The sequence below is a fragment of the Athalia rosae genome, chromosome 1 (genome assembly GCF_917208135.1).
Source record: "Athalia rosae chromosome 1, iyAthRosa1.1, whole genome shotgun sequence".
Lineage (NCBI taxonomy): Eukaryota > Metazoa > Arthropoda > Insecta > Hymenoptera > Athaliidae > Athalia > Athalia rosae.
In genome coordinates, this window is record NC_064026.1 from 6,571,806 (window position 1) to 6,592,286 (window position 20,481).

The window sequence follows — 20,481 nt, forward strand, 5'->3', positions numbered from 1 at the left end:
CTAAAATTATTCAACCCTTGGCAACTCGCGACGAGGAGACGTGATCATGAATAAGAAAGTAGGATCGACGAATTTGTACATTATAACGGGCGTGTGGGACCAGAGTTATGAGGTGTGCGTCGATGCTGCATCTACTCATATTATACGCGAAGCTTACAGTTGCATACATAAGAGACAGACATCATGTATTATTCATGCCCAATGGTCGCCCCGTACGTACGTACAACTATACGTGGGATAAAGTCGACCATTATAAACCATCAGCTCCGAAAATTGGACGATCAATATTTTCGAGAACGGGGTAATTGATTTTAAAATTTAAGCGGCTCGTCGCATTTACAAGTCGTATTTAGAACTCGGTATAGAACCGAAAAAGAAGAAGACCCAGATTCTACAACAGCCGTATCATTCTACAGCCTAGTGAGTGACAAGTGAGAAGAAAAACTTCTAGTTTTCTCTCCCACTCAACTCTCGTGTATTATTTATTTTTTTTTTTCTCTCTTCAAAATAACAATATTTCCTTACTCTCTGCGGATTCGAATACTTGTAATCGTCGTTGGGTGAACACATGTGCGTTCCTTCGTAAATGATATTTTTTTTCATTTTACTTTGTAATTTATTATCAATTTTACCTAATTCCGTGGCAGTTTTGATTTCACGCCCCTTTTTTCGCCCACCCCCCTTCCCCCAAATGATCGTGGGTCCGGACTTCCAGGAATTTGCCGAAAGCCGCTGCATCCTGCAGACGCTGCTTCTATATTTCTTTCGCCCGATACCCACCGCAGTGACGATTGCCAAAATGGCGAATAATTCTTAGAAATTTTTAGTGAAATGACGACTGCGTGCCAGGATCACGATCTCCGAGCGAAGATCCGAGAAAAAGCACCGAGTTTTTTTAAGCTCCGGATTTCCTTTGCCAGCACGGAAGGCCGTCGGTCACGCATTACACATTAGCGAGTGTGTTATTTTACCCCGTGGAAGACATGCGATTTTTATAATCTCGTTGTACGATGGCCTGAAACGTACCTGCTGCCCCGTCATACTTTCTTCGACAAATACAAGTTGAAGATAGTCACCGTATATTACCTTGAAAATAATTCGTATTGCGGTTCGAACGCCATCTAATAATTGCACGTTGATGAAACCGCCACCTTTGAATCTGAAGACGTCGCGCGTCGCGCTTTTTACTAAAACGTAAAATTAATTCATCCGCGCGCCTCTGATTCGTTCGCATCGGTCGCTAAGAATATCGTCAAAGTGGGGACCGGCGTTCCCCTGATTTCGAAAAATTTCCCATTATCGGGGTACGGGCATCAATATCGATATCGCATAACGTGTACACATAAGAGTACCGTTTTTCATTTCCAGGTGCGGGTAAAAGCTGAGCCAGATCCCCTCGGGCATTGTTCGATAATTATTTGCTCACTCCCCCCCGAGCTACGGGGATTCGCGCAAGACGAATAAGGGTTTTGTAAATTCGAGCCGCTGTAGCCTCGACGTTATTTGCGTATCCTCTCTGCGAGGGTAGAGCCGATGTACACAGCCGTACAAACGTAAGATGTTGGTCGAAGACGGAGCGAATACGGGGCTGGAGGTCCTTCGGGAAAAGCGGGAAAGTGCGGCCCTGAGGGCATCCGAAACCCTTGGACAAGACGCATCTCGGTTCTTCTGTTGATTTTTTGACTTAACGTTTCGACGCTGAGCTACCGTTGGGGTCTCCGCCGCAGCGCTCCTACTGTGACCAAAAGGCGCCCTTTCGTTGGCTCTCTCCGTAAGGTTTTGCTATATACCTATACCTGCGAGACGCTTATATTACTTACGGCAGCTTTTTCCTCCCTTTTTTTTTTTTTTTTCGCTCTTTCCCTTTTGACCACCGTGCGCGGCTTCGGAAATATCAACCTTTGAGGAGGAAGGCTGGCTCGGCGAAACCACCGGTCGACAATAAACTAATTTGACAGTGAGTTTGCCCGATTGAAATACGACGCCTTCTGCGGACCGTTCGGCTCACTTTCCCCGCCGCATTTTACCACCGTAACGCACCACCCCGCGGGGTGCGACTCCTCGGGGAATCTCCGCTCTGCTCACCCACCGAGCGGATGACTCTTCCCTGAATTTAGTCACCCGGCTAAGGGTGCCGAAGATGACGTTACGTCGGGTCAATTCTGTGTCACCCCTGAAGGACGCTCCGTAAGCTAAAATCCCCCGAAGTGTAAGATACCCGAAATCATGGTACGATCCGAATTTCGTCCGAGTTTTTGCGTCCAGGAAAAATTGTTCGATTTGTGAAATTTCTCAGTTTTCAATTCTACCGTCGACGAATGAGGTTTTAAAGTTTGTTTTTTTTTTCTTGTCTTCAATTTCGTTCCAGCGACTCGACTCGAAAATTTGTTTTACCGATCGCCGGACGTGAGTTCAGTGACGACTGGTTGGAAAAATATAATATCAGGACCAAGTTCTGATTTATATCCGCCCTTAGGGAACTAATTAGTGCGGCGTCATGTGCAGCGGGGAATGAAACATGCAGCCCGCAGTAAGAGCGTCAACGTTCACACGACGGAGAGTTCGTAAACCTATAATATTCGTGTGTAGGGTAGTGAATGCGGCATTATTTCGATTAGTTCTATTTTTCTTTCTTTTAGTCTTTTTTTCTTTTAAGATTGATTTATCTACTGCACGTCAGAAAATGTTATATTACATCTGTATATGTATAGGTATATAACGTAATTATATTAACTCTCTCCTATTTATACTAGTGTCAGAAACTCATCTCACTGAACGCAGACATTCAATTAATATATTCTCCGGTTACCGCGTCTGAGCTTCCGAGCTTCCTAGATGTAATGTAATATTTCACATTACATACATTCGTATTACATATACATATATATATATATATATAATATATTCATGAGATATACCGCATGCGATTTCGTAAGCTTACGCACTAATCGAATTTTCTGTCGAATTAAAATAATAATTTAAAATCTCAACTATCCGTCTATCTTATACTAGGAAGTTATGTACAGTCTCACAGTTTGTATCATTACAGTAAAATGTTAGATGGTAAATTGGCGTAGGTTTTTCAAGTTCCCCGGTTTCTCCTCCTTGTTCGTGATAATTTGTGTGACGAGAGAACAAGAAAAAAAAAAAAAGCACAAGACCGTATCGAAATTTTTGGGGCTACTCTTCGGTATTTCTTGAAGTTATTTAGAGCGACGAGGAGTCGGCTTCGTTTCCATCCGCGGTAAGTGCGGCGATCGGTACAGGAAGTTGTATGTTTGGCATTTCATTGTTGCTGGTAACTTCCGTCTGACCGACGTTATTTTTAGCCGCACCACGAGTCTCGATTATACCAGACTCAGCCTCGTGTTTTTCAGACTTCTTGTAAATATTTCTAGCCGCATAGGCGAGCATCAGCATCTCGATTATCATCAAGTAATTGTAGGTCACTGGGGAATGAGAAAACAATTATTATCATTAACATTGCCATTGCTCTTTTACTTTTGAGGCAGTAAAATAACTCTCAATAATCACCGATTCGCGTAATGAGAAACAAATGGAAGAAAAAAAAAAGCTGAAAAATAGAATCACCTCGACAGGCCTACTCAAGCAGATTAATTTGTAATGAGGTTGCGAGTCCGATGCACTTTTACTTTTGCATTTTATTTATTCAAGGCAGTTTCAATCGGCGCGTAGAACACACGTACGCGTACACGACGGTACTCGGATATAGCCTGGTGGGTATTCATATTTATTCAGTAATAAAACTCGTCCACGCGTTATGAAATTGTCTAGATATATTTTATAGTCCACCCTCGAATGCGCGGCGCGTGTGAAATTACTCGGCGATTAATCGACGAGCGAAGTTGAAGCGACAGAAGGAAGCAGTTGAATTGATAAATTTTCGCTTACGATTGGCATAAATTTGGGGTGTCAACGGAGGGTGGCACGGAAGTACGCCGGTGCTCGGTATGCTTTTTACCACGAATCCCTGGAGCTTTGAAAATAGTAGGACCATTTGGGAGACCATTGTCCTCCGTGGGAGAGCCGCGTCTGAAATCAAGAGTAAATTGAAACTGGTAGCGAAGATCGAACGGCAGAGTTTCAAATCTTATCGTCCGTGATCTGTTGTGCTTTACCTGGCGCGCAGTCCTGTAAACTCTTGGTAGCTACCGTCAACCCGTAAACAGCAAATAAAATACTGGTCAATGAAACCGGTTGTAAATATCCACCGTAGCTTTGCGCCAGTATCGACTCCTCGGCACACAGGAAGAGCAGGAGACAGCAATATGATATCTTTTAGGAAAAAAAAGAAAACAAATATCAAACGACAATTGTTCGTTGAATTTCAACGTTGGAAAATGCAGTGGAACCTGAATTCATACCTGAATTATCGGAAGCTGTAGAACGCACATCCGTAGGAAGACCAAATTACGTTTGTTCATTTCTACGGTAGGGAAAGGCAGACAAGGCCAGCAGCAGCATGGTCCCACTTTTAGTGCCATCGAGGGCGGTTTGCTGATACCTCTGTGCCCCAAGTCAATTAGAAGGAGGAAGAGCCGGTAGAGCGAGACCGCCAGGCATATCTGAGTTAAGCTTTCCGACAAAAGTTGGGCCCTGCATAGCGAAGAAGGGAAAGAACGTCAGAGATCGGAGGAGGGACCATTAGGACGCTAAGCGTTCGCTATTAATCAATATACTGTCAACCCCCATTAGGGAGCGAGGTGTGCGTGGATTTTTCCAACTTGAACGATGGTGGAACTCGTTCCTTCACAGATAACCAGAACTCCATTTACCTTCAACGATACACGTTACGGGCTCGGGGACAAAATTTGCAAACCCATACCCAGAAAACAAACTGCAGGATCCTAAGCCAACGTGTGAGAAATTGTTTCTAAACCGGCCCGCCGAAGTTTCAACGTAAAGATAACTATCAAAAATTTTAGCCGGTAACTATTCGATAAATATTTGCGAAAGGAGCGAACCGTTCGTTCACTCGTCGAACGTACGATAACACCCAATAAAATTCGGAGATGCAAAATTTTGCCAATTTCTTTTTTACCTGGGTATGGCCGTGGCGAGGAGGCTGCAAAGGCTGGAGACGGGATATACCAGCAAAATAGCGACGGAGTTCGTTTTGTACGCAGCTGACTCCTTCTGTGGAATAACGTTGCATATGGCGTCGGTGATGACGTAGAAGGTGAGGACGGTTAGCAGAGAACCGAGGCCGATAAGGCCAACCCCGTAAGATCCCAGACCTAGAATTATAAATCACAAGGATTGATTGCCGGTGGGTTTGGTGGTCATAAAGGTGTACCTAAAAGGTTTATTTCAGGAACAAGAATGTCCTGGGATTAACGGGGTGCGACCAGCCGCTCCGAACTAGTCGGGCCGGTGGTAATCCTTGAAAACGCCAAAGATCTTCGAGAGGTGTGAAATGAGAAGGTCGAACTCGGTAGACGGGATGATCACCGTGGATCATTTCGGTAACCAACCGCCGGTGTTCTCCGTCGGATTATTGAACCGAGTGAAATCGAAAATATCGAGACCGACTGTGAGTCCAATTTCTAGGTCGAAAGCTGATAATTTCAGAATTATAAACAGATGCCAAAAATGGAGATCGTCCCATTAAGAAATAGCATAATTTTTCGTCAGATAAACATCAGTCCTGATTATCGGCGGTGAAATTTTTCGAACGTCGTAAACTTAGATATATCAGAGCGATCGGAACGAGTAAAATTTTCGGGAGGGACGACCTTCGCAGCGTCGAGCGTTGCGAAGATATTTTAAGTTGCGCAATGAGACTGTGTCAACCGAAGTCGTTGCCCGACCGAACGTGTACACATGGGTACGGGTATATCGCAAGTTCAGAGAGCGTTTAAAACCCACCCGTGCGAACGCGTTCGTTTTTATCTTCGAATCGTTGTGGGTCAACGGTGCTGAGGAGGAGATCGTCGCGGCGTCAAGGCCGAATCCGAAGCCTCTCTCCCAGACGATTCCGAAAATTTCTTCGACGGCCTAATAGTGAATCAGCGTTAGCTGTGGCGAGATCTAAGCCTATAGTCTTCGTCGAAATGACTTTCTATAGAGGCGACGCTGCGAAGCGGAGCCGTTTTTTTTTTTTTTCGGGGATAATGTCGAAATTGTACGACGTGATAATCCAGGACGTTCGTATCAATTTTTAAACTTTTACATTCTCGGATAAAATTTGCGAGATGTCAAACTGTTTTCACTTTGTTTTGAAAAGAAATAGACGGAGGAACAAATATATGTCATCGAGGACGATGTAGGGAGTTTTCCTACTGCTTCGTATTGCTCCCACGCGCGTTCGTCGTCGTTACCAACGCTGCGGGGTGTTCATTACATTCGGACGAGTTTTATGGCGTCGAATATTCGAAATGAAACACCCTGTGCGTGGAAAAAGGGGCGTATAGGGTGACTCCGGAGCGTAAAAGCGAGAATTTGGGGTGTAGCGAGTCAAAGTTGGAGAGTTATGGACCACGGCCGATTAGGTTGGATTGATGAGACTCGCCGAATGGTGCCACGTGGCGCGTTACGATTCACAGAGTTTTTGGAATTGTCGAGGAACAAGGGAGTTTCGAGTTCTGGTGCAGTTCGGATCGTCGATCTTTATTGTTTGCATTCCGATACAGCGAGATAAAGTAGTAGTTCGTTCGAAGACCTCTGGAATCGGGTAAACCAGTAGTCGAGCTTTCATACGTTCATTTACCGACTCTGTACACTAACAGGAAACGGTATTCCTAATCCACTCTCCGTTTCTATTTCGAATCTAAATTCTCTTCCACCACTTCCTCCAGCGCACTTTACTTCTCGGATCTATAAATAATTTCCTAAAGAGAATAAGGATATCTCAATCGTGTAGGAGGTAACTAAATACTTGTCATGCTTGAAAGATGATTCAAAAAATGAACACGCTTGTCGAGTTTCATTTTTTCTTAGTTTTCGACTCGTACAGTCAACGTCGAGGCGTAACACAGTAGAAGAGATGAAAAAATTTTCCATCATAATTGAAGGTATGTAGGCGCACGAAAACTCGGTGCAACAGGCAAAAAGCAAACGAATACAAATTAGATTTGAAACCAAAAGTGTCGTAGTAAAAATGTAAATCACCTCGAGTCGCTGATTGCATGTAATTCGCATGAATTGTTTATTTATTTGCGTACTGCGTACGCCTGTATCTGCCACCGTACGATGATTTGCAAAAGAAAGTTTAAGCACCTAGGTATGTAAATTGGTAACGACATTAAACGGCAATTTCAAGTTCACTGTATCGTCAAGGACGCATGTATAATTGAAAATAGCGAGCAATTATTTTTTTCTGACACTGCACTCATGAATGATGAAACATAAAAGCATTTGTTTGGAATTATTCAATATTCATAGGATAAGTAGTGAATTTTTATCAATTGTAATTGTAAATGAACGCGGATGTAAAATGTATTAGCAATCATGAACGTATTCTACGACGAACATTTTATAGAAATCTGATTGCAAAGTGATGCGATTTCTATCTATATCTTCGCCTCGTTTTTATTATGAAAAAAAAATATTTCCCAAGTAATTTGAAATCAAATAAAAACACGTGTCCAGGCAAAGTGCGTCACACCATTACGAAGATTTGTCCGTTAATCGGTTTACGGTAGTTAAGAAGTTTGGATCGCATTTTGCTTCAAAAGTGGGTCACGTCGTAATTTCATGGAAAAGTTGATCGAGACAAGAGTTGATAGATAGTATAAAATAAACGCGCGAAATGGGTGTTGCATAAGTTTCAATTTCGATCGGTGACGTTTAATAAAGAAAAAAATAAATGTGTACAGTTATTCGCAGTATCCGCGTGCAATCGGATCGCTTTTATTCGGGGGTAAAATAATCTACTCGTCCATTTATTTGAATTATATATTTTCTCGCTCATCGTTGAGAGTTTCGGAGGAACTACATTACAGTGGCGAGCGATGCAACGCGTTGCATTTTCAAGCCTTCGAAACTTTCTCCCGCGGTGCAATTCAATTACGTCAAAAGGTAGCTGCCCGCTGTGGCGCGGGGTAATGACATATCAGCAACAGCTGTATTATCGTCTCGACTTACTTTCCTGATGTGGAAACAGAACTCTCGATTTATTACAGATCTGCTTGCGCCACGTGAAAGGCGCAATAAAAATTCAGATTATTATACGCCGAAATTACCTAAATCCACCTTACGCCATTTGGAAAAACGCGTTTATGAAATAATTATTACCGAATCATTCGACAGCTTATATTATCCGCAATTGAAAATTCAAAGATGTTCGCGTTTCATGGAATAACGAATACTATATTCAACCGCTAATTTCTACATTGGTACAATAATATTGGTATTCGTTCACCTAACGATCGGCTAATTGAGTCCGCAATCGATATATTTATATTTCAACTGTCGTCGTCTACTCACTGTCAAAATAATCCACTGCACTCGGTACAACGTCCCAATCACAGGAGCGGTTCACGAATATACTCCGAGCCTTCTCGTAGTCGTTGGTGAAATTTTGTACGGTTTCCAACATGATTGCGGTATCGGATTTACGTGCTCTCGTTTTTGAAAAGAAAAAAAATTTATCCTTGCCACTGTTCGCTCATCTTCTTTCACGGGGATAATAACGAAGGAGATGATTCTCGAGAAAGAAATCGAGTCTTGATCGCCGTTACGTTCTACGGTGAGAGTCACTCACCGAAGTACAAGAACCTGAGCACGCGAGAGTTGTTGGTGCTAAGGCTAGCGGGAACCATGCAATCGATTCTCCCACTTTTAACCCGTCTGAGGATCGGTGTTGTAACACCTAATGTTGGGAGCAGAAGTGAGACAGACTTTAAAATAATGCAGAACGAAAATTGTTTCATCTTGAATAATTCTACTGGATAATTCATAAACTTTCAAAAATTACACACCCTTCGACCGCTCCGCGAGCTCATCCGACACGCAGCTGAGCGCCATTAGATCCGTTCGGTAGAGACCGTTGATTATACCCACGAAATACTATTTTATCGAACATCCCATAAAAAGCTTTGTCGTTCGCCATCTGTCCAATGCTTTGATAATATCCGCGATGCGATACGATTCCGTCGTATATTTTAACGCCTACGTCGGATGTCCATTGATTGTTCGCGACATCGTTTCGCATTCGCAATCAGTATAGGTATATCGGTGGATTTCCGTGTCTGAAAATTTTGATGTCTTCCGAAAGAATTTTGCTCCTGCTTTTAATTTCAAGCGACTACGATACCATTTTGTGGGTCAGATTCGAAGGTCTTTTTCACGATGACTTCCGAGATGCACGATGAATTTTAAAATTATAATTACGATACGTGTCGAATTGCTCTATAGAGTTACGAAGGCGTGATTATCTAGCCGATGCAATCGAATGTGGTATTGGTCAATCCTGATTTGAGTTCCAAAAGATGCAATTTATTTTTTTTGCCGATCGACGAAACAATGGACAAAAAATGGTGAAAGGTCCGTCGGTGCCTAAAGAAGAAGAAAATAAAAACTAGTGTTCGGTCTACGTCTCCTTTTGTGAAATTCGAAAACGGGTTCATTCGCTTTCCGTAGACTGATGTCGATACCTAATCAATAAAATTAGCATCAGATGTTGAGGGTTGATAGAAATTTAATTTTTCATCATTTTGTACCCCAAATTTTCATGTTACTGTATCTGAATTTTTTTTTTTTTCTTCGAATCATTGAATGACACTTTGGGAGGAGTTGTTAACATGTGTTGCCAATGCGGAGTCCTGGATTCAGGACGTCTCACCCTGTTACGGTACGAAGTCCCAAATCCTCGCCAATGTTAACACAACATGAGCCGTCCTAGACTCAGAGGATAAAGCAGGCTCGAAACCTGATGTTGGTAATTCTCCATTACCAACGGCAAGTGCAGTTGCAGCACAGCGAAATCTTGTCGAAGACAGAGATCGATTCTATCGACGCTCGAATATTCTTTCTGGAACCTGCTGTGATTTGAAATTTGAAATATTCACCACTTTACCTGATTTGAATTAGGTACGTCCTCGGTATTGTCGAAGTTTGAAATAACATTTAAGATTTTCACGAATAGTCCGAGAATTTCGAACGCCTTGAAACCTGGCAGGAGACAAATGGGACCGCAGATCTCGAAAGAGTTGAAATTTGAGCCCATTCGTCGGAGACTCTTGTTCGACTTCCGGTTAACGACCCTGCGCGGGTCATCCTAAAGAAATCGGTGTCCGTGCATCAGTTTTTTGCGAGCTAATGAGTCACCACTTTCTGATAATCGCTAGTACTCGTCGAACATCGTGAAAAAGAGGAGTTCGTAATACAGAAAATCGCTTAAACGGCAAAAAGTGCTGGAATCCAGTGGATATTCCCGGAGACAGCGTGAATGTGAAGCTGCAAAATGAACGCAGCGGTCATTTCTCTTCGCTATCGGTTTTGTTCGGATCAAAAAAGGTCACGAGGATAAAATGACGCTAGAAATCCTGCCTTTCAAGGAACGAGATTTCACCTGCAGCAAACTTTCCGCATTGATCTATGTGCAGTTATTCGATCATTGCCATTTTCAGAAGCGAACGCCGGACCCCCGACATCTCACCCGAGCCGTAGATCGCGGGTCTTGTAACTTATAAGGCCTCGTTAGAAATATCCAAGGAAAGTACGGTAGCGTCTTCACTTGTATTTCTACGAGGGCACAGACCGTAGGTATCGCGACCGGCACTTGCTACTTTTGAATGATAAATCGTCTGAGACCAGCAATCGACGACGACGCGACGAAAGAGAATTCTGTGTAGAAGACAGAGAGAGTTCGAAAGTAGGCCTCACTGGCTCAGTCAGTAGTGGACTGTGACTGGGACCGTTTGGACTTCAACATGGTGAGTCTCCGTAGCGGATGTCAGTTAGTGTTTCATTGCGATCCACCGGGTCGATGCGATTATTTCGTTAATCTTTTCTCACCCCTCCCTGCATCGGTCATCTCCCATCGGGTTTCGGTCAGTGGCGAAAATTTTTTTGTAACTACGCGACGACCCAGTGGCTGATGGTCAAGTTTTTCTTGAGATGATTCTGTTGATCATCTCGAGATACTCGAATCCCAGGTACCCGAAAATATTGTTCGAACGCTTCTGGTTCATTAGTGAATCGGTTATTTTGTAATGATGTGTGATCGAAACTTTTCGTCGAAATGTATTCGATATCATCGATCCAGGTCATTCAACAAGGTTGTCTAGTTCTCGGTTGAAGTTGTGACGCCGATGTGACATGAAGTCGTAAGTGGACGTGCAAGTGTTCTCCGACCTTATTCCTATCGGTAATAGAACATCGGCTTTCGCAATGAAATTTAATCGTCGATAGAAAACAAATATTGGATCGATTCAGAGGCAGTTAGCTCGATTAGGGATGTTTCACAGTCATAATCGCAATGCCTAGACGAGCACAATCGAAAGTCGTACTTTCATTTTCACGATTTATCGCTATCTTCATCGTCCGTGAAATTGATAGGATTTGTAAGATAGTTATTGCTTCGTACCGATCTTCCTCACGGTAGTCTTGTTCCCTGGATAAGCGTCTGAAATCATTTCAGAATCATTTTGCGATGAGATGTTGTGCGACTCGTCGATGTCGGGAATCGGAGGCAAGAAACGGTGATGGGATAAGAAGACAGATAAGGCAAAGATGTACAATTACCAACCGTACAGAGGCAAACTCCTCATTACGATCGGCTAAGTCCGTCAAGGATCTGTTGCAGCCATCGTTTATGAATATTGTAATTTTCATTATGTACCTAAGTCCACTTTTTCTTAGCAACCAAGGTCTCGGATTCGGGTCAAAAGTCGTTCGTAAGATTTCCAAATCTACCGCTCAATGGTTACATCGCAACTCTGATCTTTACCATTCGCATTAACGCATGAAAATAATTGTTTTCGCCTCGTGATTGAATTTTTCAGTTACACAATCGCCTCAAGTTACTCAGACGGTCATCCTCTAAATTCGTTCTTCCAGGTCAGCACTCTTCTCATATTCTTCTGTCGATTCCGAATAAAAACGGAATATCATTCGTTACATATTAACCGGCGTTTGGTTCCCGGATGAAATACCTTTCACCGCGAAGGACGTAGACCTCGATCGGTATAACTTCTTACAAGTGGTTCTTTAGTAATTATTATTATTATTTATTTATTATTTTTTTTTTTCTGTAATTGCTGTGAAAAATAAAAACCAATACCTACTCGCCGATTCGGCATGCATCATGGTCGTTCGTGCATCGATCGAAGAAAGTCGTGAAAAATTTAAAGGTATTTTTGGATTAAACATCGCAGACTTTGTACATCGTCAAGAATTACCTCTTCTTTCGTCGGTCCGTGTCAGTTTCATCTATGTCAAAATTACAATATTCATTCATGCCGCTGTTTGGCCTGTAACGGTTTGTTTGAAAAAAAAAAAAATTTTTCGTTATAACAGAACCTCGGGAATTACATGCAAGTTCCAAATTCCATCAAAATTAAGTCCCGAAATCTACTTTACCTGTTATCATCGTTCAGCTTGTTATTGTTAAGGTTTTTTTTTTCTCTTACGGCCGTTTTACCTGTGAGAACGGAGAATTCAGAATGCTGCATTCGGAGATCTAGGTCGGTTCGCATTTGCACGGTAATTATGAAAGGTGGTTATATTACCGTTTGGACACTGCCAGAAATATTTCTAGGCCGCAACAACTTCCGATGACGGTTGAACTAACAATTAGAATATCGTTGTTGCCCTATTTGTTCGATCCTAAAGATCTTTCACCAGAACTGTATAGCTTCCGAGGAATTCAATAACGCATCTGGTTTTATATTGTTACAGATTTTACCGCTATGCCTGTTGGCTTTTCTGGGCCTGGGCCACTGCCAAAATGCGCTCCCATCACGAGTTCAAATCGAGACATCAATTAATCGGACTATCAACGAAGTGGAGCGACTGATCAAAGAAGATCCGCGATTACCGCGTCTTTCGCGAACCGAAATCGTTGACATCCTCCACAACATAACTTCGAAGGACATGGACTCGCACGGTGACAAACAGAGTGCGGAGAAAGCGAGGGCGGAATATCAGCGAGCGTTGATGGTCGTCTTGCCTTACAGTCCGAATTCGTCCAAGGAAAACTTGGAGGATTTGTACATGAAGCCGCCGATCGTCCAAATGGTACCAGACTCTGCCGAAGATTCGAAGAGCTCGGAAATCTTCGACGTGATCGACGAAAATGGCGAGATGGAAGAAATAGTCTATCCGGAAAAATCGAGGAAACCAACTCACGCGGCCGAATCCGCAGCATCCGACAATTCCGTTGTAACGGAAAACTCGAGGGGGTCGAGCGACGCGGACGAACACATGGAAGAATCCACCGGGTCGTATGAAAACCACAGAGACACGTACTCCGAAGTGGTCGATCCCATCGACTTCAAGACTTCAAAAATATCGGGTGGACGATATCGCCCCGTTTATCAGGCTGGTGGAAAGCAAAGGGTGATTTATGCCGAGTCGCCAGAAAAATTCAGTTTCAATTTGAACAATCTGCAGTTGCCGTCCAAGAATCCGACGGTCAATACTTTCCTCCCTACCAGAATTTCGAATGACGATACCCCGGAGCAATTCGACGACTCTCTGTCGACCGACTCTAAATTGGAAATCGTCTACAGCACTACGGTCAGTACAAAAAAACCTACAACGACAACGCAACTCGGCACAGAAGCTACACCAGCGAGTGTCGAGCCCACAACCTTTGCTCCGGAGATGACAACTCGTCGTCACGTTCTCACATCCGATCAGTGGCATTACCACGCTCCACCGCCAGCAATGGAGACTCCGAAGAAGGTGTATCCGGAGTATAAATTTCACTCGCAGACATCCACCGCGTCCTCACAAGGTCAATATAATCTGGTCGAGCCTTCGAGCATCGCGACGAAAAAACAAGAAGTATCCATTAGAACGCACGGTCAGAACAAGGAAAAGAAGTATGGGAACAGAGAGCAAATTGAGACAGTGGAAACCCCATCTTCGATTTTCGTGACTCCAACGAAGAGCTCGGAGAAGAGCAAGTTCAGTTCATCGTACGCGGCGAAAACCGGAGGTAATTCCAAGCCAACGATGCCACCGATGAGATCAGAAGTGAAAGATCTTCTGGCGTCGATCGGACTGTCCGAAGGTGATCCCGGTGCATTGCCATCGGTTGGAATGACCAGTCTGCCTCTCAGCGGATCCGAAGAGTTCACCCGGGCGCAGATCGCCGAATTAGGGGCAACCGGAATTAATGCCCCGTCGATTCTCAGTCAGAATACTTTCGGAACCGCCAATTACGACTACAAAAAAGGCACGCAGAACCTCACACCCGACATGCAGCTACTGCTTCAAAGATTTGGACTGCAAACTTCGAAGGAGCCAGAGACACCCTCTACCACAACCAAAAAGCCTACGCCTATCGTTGTCAATTTGAATTCATATTCAAATTTCAAACCGTTGCCAACAACGAACGTGGAGAACCAAGATATGCGTGACTTTCTGGCGAAGTTTGGCCTCGGCACTGCTGATACGGATAAAAATCGCGATCACAAATCTATAAAAACCAGGAAAAATGCGGAGACCAGTCCACCTTCGTTGATCGAAGCTGTGCCCGAGAACATGAAGAAGATTTTGGAAAATATCGGACTGATATCGCGATCGCAAAAGTCCGTGGAGACCAAAGTGACGAGTACATTTGCTTCGGAAAAAGTTATCCCGTCCGGAGAACCGCACATCTTCAAACCCCACGAGGTACCTGTCCATACCGAGGAGCAAAAAGAGAAAATCAATAAATTATTGGACACGGTGAGGAAGGTTCAGGCAGGAATGGCCAGTTCTACGGACGTTCAAATGGCTGCACAGGATCTCCTGGAGACGACGAAAACACTGCAAAATGGACCGGACCCGCTCAGTCTCGAAGAAATATTGAACATCTACAACGAGGGCATAAAAAACGAAGTGAAGAGGCAGGAGGAGGCTACTACTCCCGAAGGAGATTCGGGAGCGACCACGTCGTTCGCAGCCGGTATTCAGAAATTAATGATATACGTATTGGGGACTTCGGAATTTTGGGTTGGAAAAATGATTCAGGGATTAACAAGGGTCAAAACTGTGCTAACCAAAGCCTCCAATAGACTCAAAGAAGTTGATGGAGATTGAATGTTATTCGTTTCTTTACAAAACTTTTGATTACTAAACCGAAACCAAGCCTTCCTTATCCAAGCTTACCTATTTTCACCGACAAAGAAATCATAAGCTTCGCCACGACTCGATGTGGCGTAATTGTAAGATGTCTAGAAATGGTCTTCTGCATCTGTGCCACTTCACCAGAGTAGGTCTACGTTTTTTTTTTTTTTGTTGGATTCGACAAATTTCGGTCCGCCATTTAATTGGGGCATACTCGATTGCTTCGACGCTATCTCGCTTTCACAAATTCGATCATAGCTTCATCTACCTCTTTCACTGTATCCTCATTAATTTAATGTAAACCTTTTTAATTTATGCCTCATCGATTGCCTAAGAAGTCACGAATATATTGGAATGCCCGCAAGACTAACACAAGTGAGAAATCCGATAATTCTAAAAGAGTGTTTGAATCATTCGACGAAGAATATTCACATTAACATCGGTTACATAAAAAAATTTGGATGAACAAATGAACCTAGGAGTTGTGGTTTTCATCGATACTGCATGATGAGTATCTTTCCATGAAATGTCCACCGCTTGAATACGCCATGTGGTTATTTCTAACATTTCCAAACACTAACAAACAAGAAAAAGAATTCTTGAAGCCGACACATGAATGTTAACGCATGGAACTCAATAAATTATTTATCAACGTAACTTGTAGAATCGACAACAGAAGCAACTACATCGGCAACATCAACGACTGCGGCGGATCCCCTAGGACCGATAACTTCCGAATCTACGAACATCGAAGCCTTGTCAGATTCATTCGGTGGAAGTACTCGAGCACCTGATCCTGTGTTACCTATGCAGAGAAAAACTGGCCTGTATTTCCTCGTTGATTGGAATACGTTTCTAGAGGTCGGTGAAGAAGGTCCCGACAGAGTTAATTTGAGGTTCCAACCTAAGGTGGGCGACAGAACCAGGTTCATTCCGGTCACCGTTCCCTGAAAACTAGATGATTTCGTTTCACAATCAGCTAAATTTCGAAAATCAGCCTCCTAATCGGTTTCATTATTTTTTTTTTTTGTCTCCGAACGGAGGGACTTGGACTTGCATTTTTTATTGGTTTTTTTCATTCATCATCTGGGTCTCTTCCTAAAGACTGATCACCGCGGGTGAGCCCCGAAGTAAAATTGAAACAAGAAATCAATTATAACGATCTGCGAAAATTGGAATATAACGTAACATACCTATTCGGAGTAATGAGAGGAGACTTATTGAAGAAAGATTGTTAGTAATTATTTTTCCGCGATCAAGATAAGCAGGTTTTTATATACGTGCAAATAGGTAATAGTTATGGGTTGATAATCAAATATTCTATTCTATTTTATAATAATTTATGTAAGTTATATTTATAGTTTTGTACTTACGTCACATGAAAAAAAAAAAACATTAATTATGGATTCATTTCAAACACTCAATAAACGTGTATGCGTAGGAACCAATTATAAGTCAATCGTGGGATTGAAAATTACATTCCTGTCATGTTCGCTTGGGAATAATTAATGACATTGCAATGCACGCAAACTCCTCTCCACTATATAACTTTTTGTTTGTTCGAAAATGATTATCAGTCGACCTTGTTGACCTTGATTTTACCTTTCCAAGGTCACTTAAAAGAAATTTAAACAGCGTCAAGTTTTTACCTTTCTGAACCCCAAAACTGTTACATCAAAAGTCTTCTCGTACAACCTCATCCTTTCGAGTGATCGAAATGGTTCAATTAAAAAGCGGCACCCTGTATATCTGCAACTCTACGAACGTTTGATCGATTGTAGAACTCGAATCTTGACCCCCAAACCAGATTAAGATATTCTGTGGCAACTTATTGCATACAATTGAACATGAATTAAATATTTTTTGGAGTGAAATATAACTGGATCCCATTTTGTGGTCTGAGAATCATGTCGTGGTGGAGTTTTTCGTCCCCAAATTTAACGAGGCTTTTCACTCGCCACGATCTTAGAAGCGCGTTTAAAACGATCTTCTGTTCTAACATCGCATACTTCTGTCCGATGCAGTTTCTTGGTCCAGCGCTGAAAGGTACGTACGCGTACGGGTGCCGCCCTTGAGAATTCTCTGGTAAAAATCGGTCTGGATCAAATTGGTCTGGATTTGTCCAGTGTTTGGGATGACGCTGGACATGGTGTATTTGGAGGTCGATGGTTGTACCTTTAGGAATTTTGTATCCAGCTGAAAGTATCATTATGAGTAGAGACAAAAAAAAAAAATTCATCCGAACGTACGTACCAACTTCTAGATCTTCCGTTGCCACCCGAGCCACAGCAGGTGCGCTGGGATATAGTCTGAGCGTTTCCTTGATAACCCTTTCGAGATACTTGAGTTCGGATATTTGGTGGAGTGTCGCAGGTTCCCTCGAATCCCCGAATACCTTCAACTGTTCCTGGTGTATTTTATCCTGAATATCCGGATGATTCCCGAGGCTAAAAAGTGCCCAACTCATCGCTGCCGCTGTTGTGTCGTGGCCCTAATTAATTTTGGGCAGTTGACGATGAATTTTTTCAAGGATATTTTCTCGTGAAATTCAGGGTCGTTTTTGATATTTACCGCGAACAAAAACGTGTCCACTTCTTCTCTCAACTCGTCGTCAGTCAGCGGTGTGTTGTCGCGTTCGCAGGCGTCCAATAAATGATCGAGAAACGCCTGTCGCTTTGGCTTGTCTAAAAAAAAATCACGCGCTTTTTCAGTATTTCAAACGTATCCGTACAAATGGGTATAACAGAAATCTTCTATCAAAATTTACCTTCGGTAAAATCTTCTGTGGGGCTTTGTTTCTGCATTGTGCGAGCCAATTTCCTTTCCTTGATTACCTATCGATTTACAATTACATTACTATTTTCGTCAATGAAAGCGCTACATAATCGATGCGTATTTTGAGGGCTTTGATACGCATGTAATCTTACCTGATTCGTAAACCTGTGAGCGATTTCGACGTTACGTTCCAATATTCGTCCATGTGAGGTCCAACGATAAAATCCGTCATGATGCAGCCACGGTCGGTACATCCTCTCAATTGCTTGGACGGTGATACTGTAAATGAAATCCATCATTTGATGACTACGAATTGGATGTTCTCCTATTTTGTACCAGTGTTCATAGAAATTTTAATTCAAGATGTTATTCGTTGTAATCACGATCAAATTATTTCTGTTTCGAGATGCAAATTTTGGTGAATGAGAATGGTTGATTTTATCCTTTTTTTTTACTGTTCGCTCCAGTTACGTTCGTAGCAATGATTCAGAAATGCCCGGCGTAGTTATTATAGAAGAACAAAGGTCATTTATGAAACGATGCGTATAAAAGTTGATAATATACAGCACTGCGACGATATGTTACGTGTGTCGCGTGACTCCTTGTCAAATTTAAACACGTCTAATTATTAAATGATGTTCGATTTAATGACTAGTTAACACATTTTATTCCTACTTGTGCAAGGCTTTAGAATATTCCGAATCGTAGTTCGTTTGAGCGTGGATGTTGATCCCCATCGAAGATTCTGCAAAAAATCGAATGATTGAGCGGTGTATTAATTTTGATTATGTTCTATCGTGACAACAGTTTGGGATTTCTTTTTCTCGCGTGATGAATAAAAATCACGTGTGAGAAAAATAGTTGTTTCTTGTACTATGAAATATTTAAAAACAAACTCCCCATGCTACCAGTATCAAGCAATTAAATATTTGATTTCCAATTACCACAAATTATATCCAATGTACATCTCATCAATAAAACGAACACGTCGATGGGTTTCTTAGGATCCTTCTCGTACTCTGATTTTATGCATTTTTTCAATATTTCTGCATTTTCAGACATCACAGCTTCGAAACTTTCCAGTATATTGAAATGGAAAGTTGGCGTGATTAGTTTTCTATGCCGATGCCATTTTTCGCCTGATATACAAACAGATGATTCAATCTAACTGATATTTGACTTGTGCAATCAACAAATTTGTCGTGTTGACTATGAAGATAGTTTACCTGACGATGTCAGTAGACCTGTTCCAAGCCATGGACGAATGAAATTGTAAATCCGAGCCTTAGCGATGACACTCTTACTCGACATTATTACCTGTTGGGATTCCGTTTAATGAATATCAGAATAACGTAGCTTCCGATCGTATAGTTAATTAGTCGTTAACGTACGCCAACGGTCTCAGGTGATAAAAGTTCGACGTGTAACACATGACCAAGCCAAATGCGAAATATGCCTTCTGGGTACTGAGCGCAAAGGCCACAAAGCCATGCCCAACGACCTTGAAAATCGGAAGGAAAAAAAACTATTAAGTTTTTAATCTGTTTTATGTTTTGAACTTAAGCTTAATTATCCACCGTCCGCCCGAATCTTTCACAACATTCGGAGATAATTGTCGGCATGCTGCTAAGGCGTTATCAACATTCTGCTCGATTCGTCGGACTTCAAAATCTGGCTTACTGCGCGGTAACGATATTTGAATCAAATATTCATTTTCAGCAGAGCAGAGCGTTGCAAATTACTTTCAAATCGGAGGATAAACTTGTCATTCTGGCGGGGTAGGCTTGAATACCTGGATTTTTTATTCACATGAGTTAGCGGCATAAAAATTTTCATTACTTACCGTCTCGGCCATGGTATAACGGCTCAAATGCATTTCCTATCACAGGGTATTTCTTAGGTCCGGGAATTCTATCGATTATTTCTACATATTTTCTAAACTCGCGATACCGTGGGAATAATTTTATCAAAACGATCACAACTAGGCACCCTATCAAAGTTAGAGTAACAGACATAACGATTCATTTACTGTATTGTACATTGAAGTTTATCTATTGCGCACGCACTTTTTAACGATCCGCTGTTACCAAATTCCACGCTACAGTCGAATTGCTCGCGATACGCGGTATCCGGTGCCTTGACCACGGAATTTATTTGTCTTCTCTCATGCTGGGGGAAGCATCTGCATAATGTAGAGGTGGTAACTCAAAGTTGGAAGGGGCGATAATGGTGTTGGAGGGGACACTGCTATATTTTTGCGGTTGTCCCAAACACTCCTCAGTTCAAGGCGAGCTTAATTTTGGAGGCTCCTGCTAAACGTATTTCATCATCATTTCATGTCGTTTTCGATCTATCAAAACATGGGCATCAAATTCCTGCTTGATTCCACTATAATCTTCACTGGAATCGGTGCGGTGAAATTAGAACTTAGTAACTTTCCAGGTGACACGATGATTGAAATTT

At 42.4% G+C, this 20,481-nt stretch overlaps 3 protein-coding genes across 5 annotated transcripts; 1 reads left to right on the forward strand and 2 right to left on the reverse strand.

Moving 5' to 3' along the window:
* Positions 1–2,614: 2,614 nt before the first annotated feature.
* On the reverse strand, positions 2,615–8,803 carry LOC105688040 (organic solute transporter subunit alpha-like). The gene is made up of 6 exons (XM_012404063.2): positions 8,449–8,803; positions 5,063–5,258; positions 4,386–4,617; positions 4,140–4,296; positions 3,913–4,053; positions 2,615–3,449 (listed from the first exon to the last, which is right to left on the reverse strand). The coding sequence occupies exons 1-6, from the start codon at positions 8,558–8,560 to the stop codon at positions 3,208–3,210; spliced, it is 1,080 nt and encodes a 359-aa protein (XP_012259486.2). The 5' UTR covers positions 8,561–8,803; the 3' UTR covers positions 2,615–3,207.
* A 1,937-nt stretch (positions 8,804–10,740) lies between these two features.
* Positions 10,741–16,805, forward strand: LOC105688799. 3 transcript variants are annotated; one of them, XM_012405353.3, is made up of 3 exons: positions 10,741–10,898; positions 12,865–15,082; positions 15,908–16,805. In XM_012405353.3, the coding sequence occupies exons 1-3, from the start codon at positions 10,896–10,898 to the stop codon at positions 16,192–16,194; spliced, it is 2,508 nt and encodes an 835-aa protein (XP_012260776.2). In that variant the 5' UTR covers positions 10,741–10,895; the 3' UTR covers positions 16,195–16,805. The 3 variants fall into 3 exon arrangements, with proteins under 3 accessions (XP_012260776.2, XP_048513796.1, XP_048513793.1); XM_048657839.1 differs by lacking the exon at positions 10,741–10,898 and adding an exon at positions 11,407–11,788; XM_048657836.1 differs by lacking the exon at positions 10,741–10,898 and adding an exon at positions 11,848–12,669.
* LOC105688657 (cytochrome P450 4C1-like) lies at positions 16,572–20,413 on the reverse strand. Its single transcript, XM_012405164.3, has 10 exons — positions 19,862–20,413; positions 19,410–19,519; positions 19,245–19,335; positions 18,963–19,157; positions 18,694–18,763; positions 18,171–18,297; positions 18,011–18,077; positions 17,815–17,927; positions 17,497–17,734; positions 16,572–17,439 (listed from the first exon to the last, which is right to left on the reverse strand). The coding sequence occupies exons 1-10, from the start codon at positions 20,031–20,033 to the stop codon at positions 17,096–17,098; spliced, it is 1,527 nt and encodes a 508-aa protein (XP_012260587.3). The 5' UTR covers positions 20,034–20,413; the 3' UTR covers positions 16,572–17,095.
* Between the last annotated feature and the right edge of the window lie 68 nt (positions 20,414–20,481).

Bases quoted from the DNA above. Each gene is read 5' to 3' on its own strand.
- LOC105688657 (XM_012405164.3), bottom strand. From the start codon at position 20,033: ATGTCTGTTACTCTAACTTTGATAGGGTGCCTAGTTGTGATCGTTTTG. The intron at 17,735-17,814 runs GTAAATATCAAA...AAAATTAATTAG, and splicing joins TGGACACGTTTTTGTTCGCG to GGCCACGACACAACAGCGGC. The intron at 17,440-17,496 runs GTACGTACGTTC...TGATACTTTCAG, and splicing joins AACGGAAGATCTAGAAGTTG to CTGGATACAAAATTCCTAAA.
- LOC105688040 (XM_012404063.2), bottom strand. From the start codon at position 8,560: ATGTTGGAAACCGTACAAAATTTCACCAACGACTACGAGAAGGCTCGG. The intron at 5,259-8,448 runs GTGAGTAGACGA...TTATAATTCTAG, and splicing joins TGCAGTGGATTATTTTGACA to GTCTGGGATCTTACGGGGTT. The intron at 4,618-5,062 runs GTAAAAAAGAAA...TTCGCTATGCAG, and splicing joins CTCGCCACGGCCATACCCAG to GGCCCAACTTTTGTCGGAAA.
- LOC105688799 (XM_048657839.1), top strand. From the start codon at position 11,618: ATGAGATGTTGTGCGACTCGTCGATGTCGGGAATCGGAGGCAAGAAAC. The intron at 11,789-12,864 runs GTAATTTTCATT...ATATTGTTACAG, and splicing joins AGCCATCGTTTATGAATATT to ATTTTACCGCTATGCCTGTT. The intron at 15,083-15,907 runs GTATTCAGAAAT...CGTAACTTGTAG, and splicing joins GACCACGTCGTTCGCAGCCG to AATCGACAACAGAAGCAACT.